General features: G+C 52.9%; 1 protein-coding gene across 1 annotated transcript in view; it reads right to left on the bottom strand.

Annotated features, from left to right (window-relative positions):
• Positions 1-701: 701 nt before the first annotated feature.
• The window catches only part of ABCC6 (ATP binding cassette subfamily C member 6), a 52,980-nt gene continuing 40,715 nt past the window's right edge, over positions 702-12,966 (bottom strand). The window contains exons 24-31 of the mRNA XM_060648606.3: positions 12,230-12,429; positions 9,808-9,934; positions 8,984-9,085; positions 8,040-8,186; positions 6,069-6,227; positions 5,823-5,989; positions 2,749-2,943; positions 702-2,434 (exon numbers count right to left, since the gene is read on the bottom strand). Of these exons, the coding sequence (XP_060504589.3) occupies positions 2,326-2,434; positions 2,749-2,943; positions 5,823-5,989; positions 6,069-6,227; positions 8,040-8,186; positions 8,984-9,085; positions 9,808-9,934; positions 12,230-12,429 (1,206 nt within the window). The 3' untranslated portion in view covers positions 702-2,325. The remainder of the gene's footprint in view (positions 2,435-2,748; positions 2,944-5,822; positions 5,990-6,068; positions 6,228-8,039; positions 8,187-8,983; positions 9,086-9,807; positions 9,935-12,229; positions 12,430-12,966) is intronic.

The following is a 12,966-nucleotide window of genomic DNA, read 5'->3' as shown; positions in this document are numbered from 1 at the left end:
GGAGGTGCTAGTGATGGTGGGGCCGGCCCCTTGTAGGCATGACCAGGGGCAGGCGAGGGACGCAGATCTCCCACTCTGCTTGCAAGGCGACAGAATGAGCTTCTGGCTGCCCCTTGGCAAAGGGAGGTAGGCACTGCCATTAGATCTAGATTTGGTTTACTCTGGGCTGAAAACCCTATGTTGAATGGACCAGCTGAAAGTCCCCATGACTGGCCTGGGACAGGGCGGGCTCCGGGTCCCAGCAAGCAGGTGGGTGTCCACAGGCCCCTCTTGATATACCAACACAGCCATTGTCCACGTCTCAGCGGATTAACCACGGGTCGGGTAGGCCCAGTGCCTCTCACCAGCTGATTGATCCCCCGGGGGACAGTGGCAGCATCTAGAGACATTTTTGTCACAACTGGAGGTGACAGTGCTATTGGCCTCTAGTAAAGAGGCCAGGGCTGCTGCTGAACGTCCATCCCAACACAGAATTAGCAGCCCACCTGTCAACAGTGATGCAGTTAAAGGGCGCCTGGCACCTGACTCTTAATTTCGGCTCAGGACATGATCTCAGGGTCATGGGATGGAGAGCCACATTGGACTCCACACTGAGCCTGCACCCCGCTTAAGATGCTCTCTCCCCCTCCCCAGCACTCACTCTCTCTCTCTCTCTCTCTCAAAATAAATAAACATTTTTTAAAGAGTGATGTGGTTAAAAAGATCCTGGTGTGTGTGTAAAGCCTTTACCCCCTGGAGGACCCACGGAGGTCCTCAGAACAGGATTGATGACTATAGTGAACATTGATCAGGCGTGCATTTGGTGCCCAGCTCACCTCTGCAGCCATGCCGTGAGGTCACTAAAGAACCGTGGGGCTGGCCTCAAGTTCTGGTCCAGGGACTTGACTCCTTTCTCAGGCTGCCCTTCACAGCTATATGCCTGTGTGGCCTCAGGCTGGGCTATTTTAGACTCTTGTCCCCCTTGCCTGGTGCCCGAAGCCAGTTTTAGGAGCCCTGTATCCGATTTCCGAGTGCCATGGGAAACCGGCCCGAGCAGCATGGCGCATGGTGACTCCCCCTCATGAAAGCGAGCCCTGAACCATCCCTATCCAGGCCTCTGGCTGCTCTGGACGTCCCAACCACCATTGGGACTCCCCTGGGGAGCTGGAATTTGGTCTTCAACAAATGGAGGAAGTGTGTGCGGTGAGGAGATTCTCTCAGTGGGAGTCTGGGGGGGCTGGCTCCGCGAACCCTATTTATGGAGTTGAAAGTGTGCAGGTGCTCATTCCCAGGACGGTCTGCTCTTGGTGTGGGTTGTGTGGCTGGTGCGACAGTTCAGATAAGACGCTCCTAGGGGCTCATCTCCGAGGGTAGGGGGGCACCAAGAGGTGTGGAATACTCCGGAAGCTTTGAAAATACGTCCCAAGGGGCGCCTGAGTGGCTCAGTCGGTTAAGCGTCTGACTCTTGGTTTTGGCTCAGATCACGATCTTGTGGTTCATGAGTTTGAGCCCCGCATCGGGCTCTGCGCTGGCAGCGTGGGGCCTGCTTGGGATTCTCTCTCTCTCCCTCTCCTGTCCCTCCCCTGCTCGTGCCCTCTCTCTCAAGATAAATTAAATAAAAACAGGTATCAAAATGGAGAACGCGTCAGCAGTTGTGGGCGGAGGGAGGTGGGTATGGTTACGAAAGCAAGCAGAGGGGTTCCTGTGGTCATGGAAACGTTCAGCATCCCGTCTGGTGGGGGTAGCTGCAGGAGCCTCCATAGAAATGTGCGTGCACACACACACATACACACACAAATCCACGTAAAAGCGGGAAATCTGAACAAGATCGGCCGATTGTACCACTATCAACATCCTGGTTATGATATTATACTATCGTTTTTCAAGATGTTACTAGTGGGGGAAACAGAGTAAAGCTACGCAGGAACTTTCTGGATTCTTGTCAATGCTTGTCACTCGACAACCATCTCAGAATTAAGGGGGTGGTTTGTAAAAGGCACACACACACCACGGTCCCGGCCCCCCAGCCCCAGAGATGCTGATTTCTTTGGTCTGCGGTGGAGCCCAGACATGTGCAGGTTTCCAAGGTCCTCAGGTGAGGCCAACGGGTGGGCAGCACAGGGAGCCCCTCCAGGGTGGATGCGGCAGGATGAGCCCTCATCAGGCCAACCTGGGTGTTGCTGTGTCCTCCTGGGTTTGTGATGATCGGCCATTTTCTCTGCCATTTTCCTCCCAGAGATCAGAGGGGTCTAGATCCAATACTAAGGTGCCACTGACGACCCCTGGGTCACCTGTGCCTCCAAGGCACAGCAGTCTCTCCGGGTTGGCGAGGCGAGGGCAGAGGGCTCAGACTAGGCCTGACTCCTGTGCCAGCCTGTGAAACATGCCCTTCTGGGCCAGCAGCTGGACCGGGCTGCCACTCTCTGCCACCTGCCCCTTGTCCATGACCAGCACCCTGCAGGAGAGAGGACAATGGGGAACCCTTACCGGCCCAATCCGCCCGAGCGCTTGCACCAGTGAAAGCCCAGCATGTCTGCTCTGGCAAAGTCCGGCCTTCCCTGCGGTTTCCTGACCCTGACAGCTAGGCTGGAAGCATCTTCTGGGCACGTGTTCTTGGGCTCATCTCCCTGCTGGGCATCAGTTTTGCCACCTGTACAGTGCGCACGTGATAACCCATTCCAGTGCCCGTGCGGCTCTAAACCCTGATGCCTTCCTCTACGCCCATGGGGGCGGAACGGGGAGAGGGCCTACTCGGGGAAGGGTGCTTACCTGGCACAGTCCATCACAGAGCGCAGGCGGTGGGCGATGACCAGCACTGTGCACTGGGCAAACGAGCTCCTGAGGGCGGCCTGCATCTGGAGCTCCGTCCCCGGGTCCACGGCGGCTGTGGCCTCGTCCAGGATGAGGATCTGGGTTTTCCGGAGAAGGGCACGTGCCAGACACAGGAGCTGCTTCTGGCCCACACTGGGAAGGAGTGGGACGGTCAGGCCCGACGTTTCTCTACCTGCATCTCAGGACTTGCAGGGCCTGCCCACAAACGGATCCCCCGATAGCTGCAGAAGTTAGTGGGGCAGGTACACACACTCCTTCACGAGGGTCCCCAGCCCACAGAGCTGGCAGGAATCCCCTTCCTGCCATTTTTTGAGCAGGGAGACTCCAGGCAAGACATTCAAACCCCCGTGCCTCAGGTCCTCTCCCCCAGTGAAACGGCTATTTCCACTTCTACTCGGTGCTCTTTATCTTGTGCCAGACATAGCCTACGTGCCTGTGCATGTCTTGACTCACGTCTCACGGTGACCGCAAAGGTAGTTACTGTACCAATGAGTCTTGTGACTTATCAGGGTGCAGGGCCAAAGAAGCCCGATAAAAGTGCTTAGCGGTGTGCTTGTCACAGAGTAAGGCCCCAGCACACAGCACACAGTTGCAACTGAAGGTCACACAGTCCGTGACACCCCTGACCCTGGAGGCCCAAGGCTGTCTGGGGCGGTCTTCCTTCTCACGGCGAAGCCTTCCAGCAGCGTCTCTGGGGAACCAGGACCCACTCTGGCCACGCCCCTGGCGAGCTGGGTGACCCCGGGGCAACTTTCAAGCCTCATAAGCCAATCCTGCAGAAGGGGATTCGTGAGGGGGCCTCTCTGAGGTTTACAGGGAAACATTATTTTTCCCTCCATCCAGGCACTGTGTCTGCAACTTAACACGTATAAGTCAATCCTCGAACAGGAAGGAGATACTCACTATAGTTCTCTTTTCACTCACTTCTCTCTTGGGCAGAGAAGATGAACTTGCCCAAGGTCCTAGAGCTGGTAACTGGGGGAGGCTAGATTTGACGCGTGTCTAAACTCTCAGCCACCAAACTACACTGCTTCTCTAGTGAGCAGAAGCTCTGATGAGGCTGTCACCCACAGCCTCTTACCCTCACACCTCTGGGGGAAGATGGGGTTTTAGGATCCAGAACGTCTTTGTTTTCAAAAAGGCACGCAGGCGTCCATCCGTGAAGGAATGGGCAAGAAAAATGTGGTCCGTCCCCACAATGGAATAGTATTCGGCCTTAAAAAGGAAGGGAATTCTGGCACATGCTGCAATACTGATGAGCCTTGAGGACATTATGCTGAGTGAAACGAGCCAGTCACAAAAGGCGAATACTGTAATACTCCCCTTAAATGAGGTACCCAGAGTAGTCAAAGTCACAGAAACAGGAAGCCAGAATGGGAGTTGCTGGAGGCTGTGGGCAGGGGAAAATAGAATTTCTTTAAGGCTTATTTTCCTTTTGAGAGAGAGAGAGAGAGTGTGTGTGAGCAGGTAAAGGGCAGAGAGAGAAAGGGACAGAGAGATCCCAAGCAGGCTCTGAGCTGACAGCAACGAGTCTGACATGGGGCTTGAACTCATGAACCAGGACATCATGACCTGAGCTGAAGTTGGACACTCGACCAACTGAGCCACCCAGTTGCTCCTAGAATTGTTTTTTCATGGGTACAGAGTTTCAGTTTTGCAAGATGGAAAAGTTCTGGAAATGGGTCGCATAATTATGTGAATGTATTTAACACTACGAATTGTACATTAAAAAATGGTTGGCCATTTATAACTATGTCGATGGAACCAGAGGGTATTATGCTAAGCGAAATTAGTGAGAGAAAGACAAATATCATGTGACTTCATTCATATGAGGAATTTAAGATACAAAACAGATGAACATAAGGGAAGGGAAGCAAAAATAAGATAAAAACAGGGAAGGGGACAAAACATAAGAGGCTCTTAAAAATAGAGAACAAACAGAGGGTTACTGGAGGGGTGGGGGGGATGGGCTAAATGGGTAGGGAGCATTAAGGAATCTACTGAAATCATTGTTGCACTATATGCTAACTAACTTGGATGCAAAGTAAAAAAAATAAATAAATAAGTAGGCCCTATTTTCCAGTATTTATGAATAAAGATGAGTGTATTCTAGTAAAGAAAAAAAAAAAATGGTTGGGGCACCTGTGTGGCTCAGTCGGTTAAGCATCCGACTTTGGCTCAGGTCACTATCTCGCAGTTCATAAGTTCGAGCCCTGGGTCGGGCTCTGTACTGATAGCTCAGAGCCTGGAGCCTGCTTTGGAGTCTGTGTCTCCCTCTCTCTCTCCCCCTCCCCCGCTCACGCTCTGTCTCTCTCAAAAATAAATAAACATTAAAAAAATTTTTTGATGCTAAATTTTATGTTAGGTGTATTTTACCACAACTAAAATTTCTTTTTTTTTCTTTTTGAGAGAGAGCAAGAGCACGAGTCGGGGAGAGGGGCGGGGGGGGGGGGGTGGTGGCGAAAGAGAGAATCTTAAGCAGGATCCACACTCAACACGGAGCGTGGTACAGGCCTCAATCCCATGACCCTGGGATCATGACTTGAGCTGAAACCAAGAGTCAGACGCTCAACCAACTGAGCCACCCAGGCGCCCCTAAAATTTCTTCAGAAAGAAACATATACCATATGTTACTTAGAACCCACAGTGAGAGTGGAATTCGTGCCCACATCAAACACGATACTTTCGTAGCAAAAGAAATGCTGAGAGGGATAAATAGACTATAAGTAGCCTTGTGTCAGTAAGGGTTGGGTTTTGCCACCCAAATAAATTGAGGAACTGAACTGAGGAAAACAAAACTGGATATTCAGAGACTGTGTTGGAGTTCAGAATTGCTGATGAGGGACGGGATTCATCCTGTGAGTACTAACAGAATGAAGCTGGTAGTCCCGTGGGGGAGGCAGGTTTCCAGGGCATGTTACCCTGGGGACAGGGCAGCGCGGGGAGCCTCAGCCACACTCGCCTCTCCACGCAGCTCCTCCCAGGCCCTGGTCGTGGCGGGGCAAGCCTACCTCAGGTTGCAACCTTGGTCAGCACACTCATACTGCAGCTGGCCAGGCAGGCTGGCCACCAGGGCTCTGAGCTGCACCGTGTCCAAGGCCTCCCAGACGGCTTGGTCCGAGTGCTCCTGCAGCATGTCCAGATTCATCCGAAGCGAGCCAGGGAACAGGGTAGGGTCCTGGCCGGAAGGGGCAGTGGGTCAGAGCCGGGCCCAGCCACGCCTCCCACCTCTGCCCACCCTGTGCCCCGGGCCTCACCTGGGGGATGATGGTGATCCTGGACCGCAGCATGTGCAGCCCTACGTGGGTGATGGGGACCCCGTCGATCCAAATCCCACCCTCGGCCGCCTCCAGGAGCCGCAGGAGGCCCCCGGCCAGGGAGGACTTCCCGGCCCCCGTCCTGCCAACGATGCCCACCTGCCAGGGGATGGGAGGGCAAGACTCGTTCCGACCACGTCTGCCCAGAAGCCCGGAGGGTCCCTGGGCATCTCTGCGAGGTGTTTCCCTTGCATCCAAGATACATCCATCTATCCATTATCCTTTGAGCATTTGTCCATCTGTCCACCTTTCCCTATGTCCACCCATCCATCCAGCCTTCTTTCTGTACATAGTTCTCTATCTGCTCCCCTTTGTGCCTCATCTCTCCCATCTTTCTGTCCACTCACCCACACTTCCTGCTATACCCCCACCCCCCCACCCCGTTTTTCCATCCTTCCGTCCATCTGCCCATCATTGTTCCTGCCCCCATCCGTCCTCAGCATTTACTGCTGCGTTCTCAATGTCCGACACTCGCTCGAGGCTCAACACTATATGTTTAAGAAGTGAATGAAATATGGGCCATCTGGGTGGCTCAGTCGGTTAAGCGTCCAACTTTGGCTCAGGTCGTGATCTCACGGTACATGAGTTTGAGCCCCGCGTCAGGCTCTGTGCTGACAGCACAGAGCCTGCTTTAGACCCTGTAGCCCCCTCTCTCTCTGCCCTTCTTCCATGTTCAATCTCTCTCTCTCTCAAAAATAAACAAAAAAAAAGTAAATGAATCGTGTTACCCACTGTATGACAGGCAACTCTTCTAGGCATGAGGAATAGAGAAATTAAGGAATCCTTGCTCCACAGGGCTCACTGTCTGGTCTTGGAAATAATGCAACTGAGCAAACTTAATTTGAATACACTGTGATGAAAAAGCCCCCTCTATAACTGGACTCTGGACGTGAAGCCACCTGGGATAGAAGTCAACGGGGTAATCAGAGCAGGCTTCGTGGTGGAGGTGATACTTGAGTGGAACCTTGAAGGATAAGCAGGAGTTTGGGGAAGGGGAAGATGCCAGGTAAACCCCCTGAGGGCAGCACCAGGTGCCCACCTGGCCCCGTGAGGCAGTACTCCCCAAGTGTTGGCTGAGCCCTGGCAGGGCAATGAATGAAGAGCTGGGCAGAGCCTTGAATGCCAAGCTCAAGAGTTTGGGCTTTACTGTAAGGGAAGCTGGGAGCAGGTGGAAGGTCTCAAGCAGGGGAATGTCATGCCCAAATAAAGATCACGGAAAACAGACTGGAGGTGACTAAATGGGAGGCTGGGGGCTCAACTGGGGGCCTGGAGCAGTCTAGGAGGAGGCAGGAAGGAAATGCAAGTGGGAAATGTTTCCTAAGCATCTGTAAAATGGGACAATACTAGCACTTCTTCGTAGGGTCGTTGTCAGAGTAAAAGTGCACCTGATAATTGCTAAAACCCCGGGCAAACATTTCTGCAGCTCTTGCTATGTGCCAGGCATCGTTCCAAGCAGTTTACATGTGTTAAGTCACCGAAACTTCACAAGAGCTCTGTGAGATTGACATTGTTATTTCCATTTTACAGATGGAAAAACTGAGGTCAAGACATGAAGTGACCTGCCCAGGGTCAGCCATGGCAAAGCCAGGAACTGAGCCCGTGCAGACTGGATCACGTATGCGGAACATCCAGCACTCTGCCACAGCACTCACGTCGGAGGCAAAGAGAAAGAAGGCGGTCGGAGAGACGCCTCCTTACCCAGGACACCAAGGTGGGTGGGTGGTGGCATTCACCAAGATGGCGGCAGGTCTGGGGGAGATGATCGTTTCAGTTAGGGCGTGGTGGGTCTTCAGGGTGGAGGGCCTGAAGTCGGGTGTGGAGGAAGCATTTGGTGCTCAGGGCCTAGACCCTGGGCACTGCCCACCCTGCGCCTGGACTCCAGGAGGAGGAAGACGGGCCAGAGCCGCTCACCTTCTCTCCGGCTTGGATCTTGAAGGACACACCCCGAACGGCCAGTGGGAGCTCAGGTCTGTATCTCAGCCCAAAGTCCCGGAACTCGATCTGCCCCCCGTGAGGCCAGGGGGACCTGTCTGCACAGGTGGGTAGCCTCCAGGGCGCCTGGGACGGGAGAGGGGCACAGGGTCAGAGGAGCCGCTCTCTCTTTGAGCTTCAGTTTCCTCTTCTGTAAAATGGGCATATTTACTGCTATCTTACAGAGTCGTTGGGGACATTGGAACATAGCAGAGCTATCAACAAGTGACCTCTGAGATTATAAAAATAATGATGGTATTGGCTACTCTATCTTTATTATTATTAGCCACTATTAATTGTCAAATAAGATTCTGTCTCCCTCTAGAAGGGGTAGAATAATACTCTCCCCTTTGTCTTTGTGAGGAGGGCAAGATTGCGCACTAGGGGGTCGTTAGCTGCTGTGTGCTCTTCCTGTGACCTTGAAGAGGTCCTCGATCCCCTCGAGGTGAAAGGGGGCCCATCAGAGCCGTGGGCGTGTAGGGCCTGTCTACGGTGTGCCTGACACTAAGTGCTCTCTCGTGGGATCTCACCTGACCCCCCAGTACACCCGCACTGTTACCTTGCCATGTCACTCTTCCGTTATTGTCATCTTGCTGTGATGTGCCTAGAACGTTGCTGTGATGTGTCTGTGACGTGGCCGTCATGTTGCTGTTCTACTGCTACTGCACTGCTGTTACCTATGGTCCCCTGTCACTCAGAAGAATGACCTGCTTTGCCCAAGTGAGGAAGCAAAGGACCCAGGATTTCTCCTGGCTCCAGACCCCACGCTCTTAACCGTTACTGTCGCCCTGGCTGCAACCCCAGCCCTCAGTGGCAGGGGCTCTAAAGCCCGTAGCAGGCATAGACCTGGGTCCACACCCCCGTCCCCGTCTTCCACCCGTCACCTCCTTGGGCGTCTGGACATAGTCGTTCATCCGCTCTACCGACACGATGCTGCTCTCCAGGTCTGTCCAGCTGCGAACAGCCCACTGCAGTGTCTGGGTCACCTGGGGGGGAGGGGGGGGGAGAAGACATCGCAGGCTTGCATCAGCCCCCCTGAGGCAGGGGCGGGAGGCAGAAGTGGGGACAGGTAAGGGGATGGGCTTGGACTGTCGTCACCAGGACCTTCCTTCAGTAGAACTGGAGTATGCAGAGTAGAAAGGAGCTTGTCCAACCCCTCTTGATACAGGTGGGAAGAGAGGACCAGAGAGGGTGTATGGCTCTCGCAAGGACACCCAGCAGGGCTCAGGCCCACTGACTTCCATTCTGAGAGTTTCTCTCCCCTGATTTCCCATCATTTTGCCTCACTGTAAAATGAGGATAATAACAGTATCCCCGATGGGGTTGTGGGCAGAATTAAATGGGTTAATATTTATAAAGCTGTCAGAACAATTCAGTAGAAGAATGCTACTTGCATATATATTTTTTCCTTCATAGATATCATGACCTGACATGACATATTATTATTAATAGTTAACAAAATTTAGCACTACCCTGGAAATGGACTCTATATACCTTATCTCAACTAGGCTCTACAATGTCTGAAGTGAAGAGATTACTGCCCCATTTTCCGGATGAGCACACTGAGGCTCTGCGAGGGAAGACTCTTGCCCAAGGTCCAGGAAGGTCACCCCAGCTAAGCCTCTATATTTTCCTCACTGGTTGGTGGTTTGGACTTGGGTCCTTGAAGGTCCGACTGGCAGGGGTCTGTCTTGGGAGGCAGGTGTACCTGGAGGGCAGCGGAAACAGAGAAGCCCACGAGGCCGGCGCTAAGGTGGGCCTTGCTCAGCACTGCACACACGGCGGCTGCCAACACCAGCACGTTCCCCAGGAGCTCCAGGTTGGTAGCCAGCCACCTGCAAGGAGAGGCAGGTAAGAGCAGGGCGGGGGGAGGGCCTTGTCTGCAGGACTTGTTTCTCTGGGCACAAGGACTGGTCATCGTACCAAGCTGAGTCCCACAGGGGTCCCAGCAATGGTCTCCTCCACACCCCAGGCCCCACCCACGCTCAGTGGGTGGGGGAAGTTGATGCTTTTGTCTTACCTGTGCCCAGCTCAGAGCCTGGCACACAGTAGGTGCTCAAGTTTCTCCATGGTGCCAATTTTCCGTCCCTGGGCTATGCCCGGCTGTATCCCTTGGGGTCCCCCTGCCTGGACCTGACCTCCATCTTCATACGGCCAATATCATCTTCATGCACAGGTTGGGTTGAACCCAAAAGCCTTCCTGGCCTGTTCCTCCCTTTCTCTCTAACACATCGCTCATAACTTCCTTCATAACACTTACCACTCTTAATAATTAAACGATTTAATCAGTCCTTGACCATCAGTCTCCATCAGTAGATTGTGAGCTCCGTGAGGGCAGCAGCTCTGTCTCGTTCATGACTGTCCCCAGTACTTAGCACAGGACCCAGCACGTAGTAGGTGCTCAATGAATAATAAACTGAGTGGATAAATAGGCACCTCCTTCTCTTGCATTCCTACTCCAACATTCATTCATTCATTCATTCATTCATTCATTCAACAAACATATTGACCACCTACTGTGTGTCATGTCTGCTGCAGGTGCTGGGGACACAGTGATCCAATTTAAGAATCTGTTGGGGCGCCTGGGTGGCGCAGTCGGTTAAGCGTCCGACTTCAGCCAGGTCACGATCTCGCGGTCCGTGAGTTCGAGCCCCGCGTCAGGCTCTGGGCTGATGGCTCGGAGCCTGGAGCCTGTTTCCGATTCTGTGTCTCCCTCTCTCTCTGCCCCTCCCCCGTTCATGCTCTGTCTCTCTCTGTCCCAAAAATAAATAAAAAACGTTGAAAAAAAAAAAAATTTTAAGAATCTGTCTTCAGGGATCTCTGGGCTTTACTACACGGAGAATCTAGTCCTTCTAACAACCCCACAAAGCGGGGTATTGTTGTCCCCATTTGACAGATGAGGACGCTGGGGCTCAGAAGAGTTAGGTACTTGCCAGAGTCCACACACATGAAAGTCTTAGAAGCCACATCACCCTGATGCATACCAGGAAGCATGAACCTTTTCCACTAGGTTATGGTGGTTTTCAACAAACCAACCAGCAAATGAATACATAAGTTGCTTCCTAGACAGCTGCTCTTGGGAGAGTCCCTTTGTTCTTGAAAGCCCAGTTTACCCGTCTGTGGAGTGAAGTAAAATCTGGCTCCTTACAGATGAGAGGATTAAATGAGATCTGCCATACAGACCATGGAAATCACCGGGCCTTCACATCGCGGGTGCTTTCTAAATGTTCATAAGGTCTTTCCTCCTTGGGCTAGGACCCCAGGAAGAGGCAGGGCAGGTTGCCCAGAAGGCTTATGGGATTGAGATGCTGCCCACAGCCACATGGCCTGATAGCCTCAGCTGGCCAGGGACCTGGGGCATAAAGGAGAAAGGATTCACATTTATTGAGCACCTACTGTGTGCTTGACCCTCTCCACACTGTGGCACCAGATTACCTGGATTCAGATCCTTACTCCACCACATTCACTGTGCGGCCCTGGGCAAGTTCCTAAATCTCTCTGTGCCTAAGATTCATCATCCATAAAACAGTCTCAGCCTCGTGACTTGTTTTTAGGACTAAAAGAACAAATCTATGTAGAGCGCTCAGTACCGTGCTGAGCATATAGTAAGCATGTTACAAGCATTAGCTCTGAGTGTATTTATTTAATCCTTATAGCCACCCCATAAGTGACATCCCCCTTGACAAACGAGGCTCAGAGAGGTATGAAACCTGCCCAAGGTCACCCAGCTGGTAAGTCGCAGAGCTGGGATTTGAGCCTGTGTCCGTCTGTGCTCAAAGCCTGAGTATTCTTACTTAGTAATGAAAAGAGGCTGAGGGTGCTTACGTAGCTGCTCTATCACCAAGGCAACAGAGGCTGGTCCGGCGGCCTGGCAACAGAGGCTTCTTCCCTTCTGCTGACATCTGTACTTCCTGTCCACCTGCTGCTGAGGACTCCTCAGGCCAGACTCCATCTGCTCATGGTACGAGCCAAGTGCACCCACGGGGTATAGCTTCAGCTTTATCCCTGACTTGCTGTGTGACTTTGGGCAGGCCGCTTGATCTCTCTGGCCACATAGCGTGACCCTACGTCTCACTCTCTGGGAACACAGATGTCTTGCAGGGTCTTGCCTGCCCCCATGCTTTTCCTACCTGTCAGCCACCAGCCGCGGGAAACTGACTCTCTGGCTTTCATCCACGTGCATGTCATTCTGAGCCACAAAGGGGCACTGGGCCTGGAAGGCTCTGACCACTGTGATGCCCTGGAACGTGTCGGCCACGTGGGAACACACGAACGAGTGCCTGGCTGACTCGAGGCGTCTGAGCTGGCATAAGCTGGCCACGTACAGGCTCTGAAGTGGGACAGGTGGGGAGGGGAGAAGTCACAGACACAGAGAGGTAGTTTGAGATGCACAGGGAGCCTCAAGTACAGGGTTTCAGACCAGGTTCTGTTACCAGCTTGCTGTGGGACCTTGGGCTAGTTGATTCCCCTCTCTGGGCTCTATTTTCCCTGCGGAATCAGAGTTACATGGTTCTTTTTAAGAAGAACCCAGAGGGCTGCCTGGGTGGCTCCGTCAGTTAAGCATCCGGTTTTGGCTCAGGTCATGATCTAGTGGTTCACGAGTTCAAGCCCCGCGTCAGGCTCTGTGCTGACAGCTCAGAGCCTGGAGCCTGCTTCTGATTCTGTGTCTCCCTATCTCTCTCTCTCTGCCCCTCCCCTGTTCATACTGTCTCTCTCTCCTTCAAAAATAAAAAAACATGAAAAAAATTAAAAAAGAAGAACCCAGGAAGCTGCAAAACCCTCCAGTGCCCCATCCCAGAACTATTAAATCAGAATCTCTGGTGGTACCACCTTGTCCTTGGTAGTTTTCAAAACCCTTCTGGGCGAT

The sequence above is a fragment of the Panthera onca genome, chromosome E3 (assembly GCF_046562875.1).
Source record: "Panthera onca isolate mPanOnc1 chromosome E3, mPanOnc1 haplotype 2, whole genome shotgun sequence".
In the NCBI taxonomy this organism is placed as follows: Eukaryota; Metazoa; Chordata; class Mammalia; order Carnivora; family Felidae; genus Panthera; species Panthera onca.
Note: the sequence above shows the minus strand (reverse complement) of the source record. Positions and strands in the feature narration are given on the sequence as shown.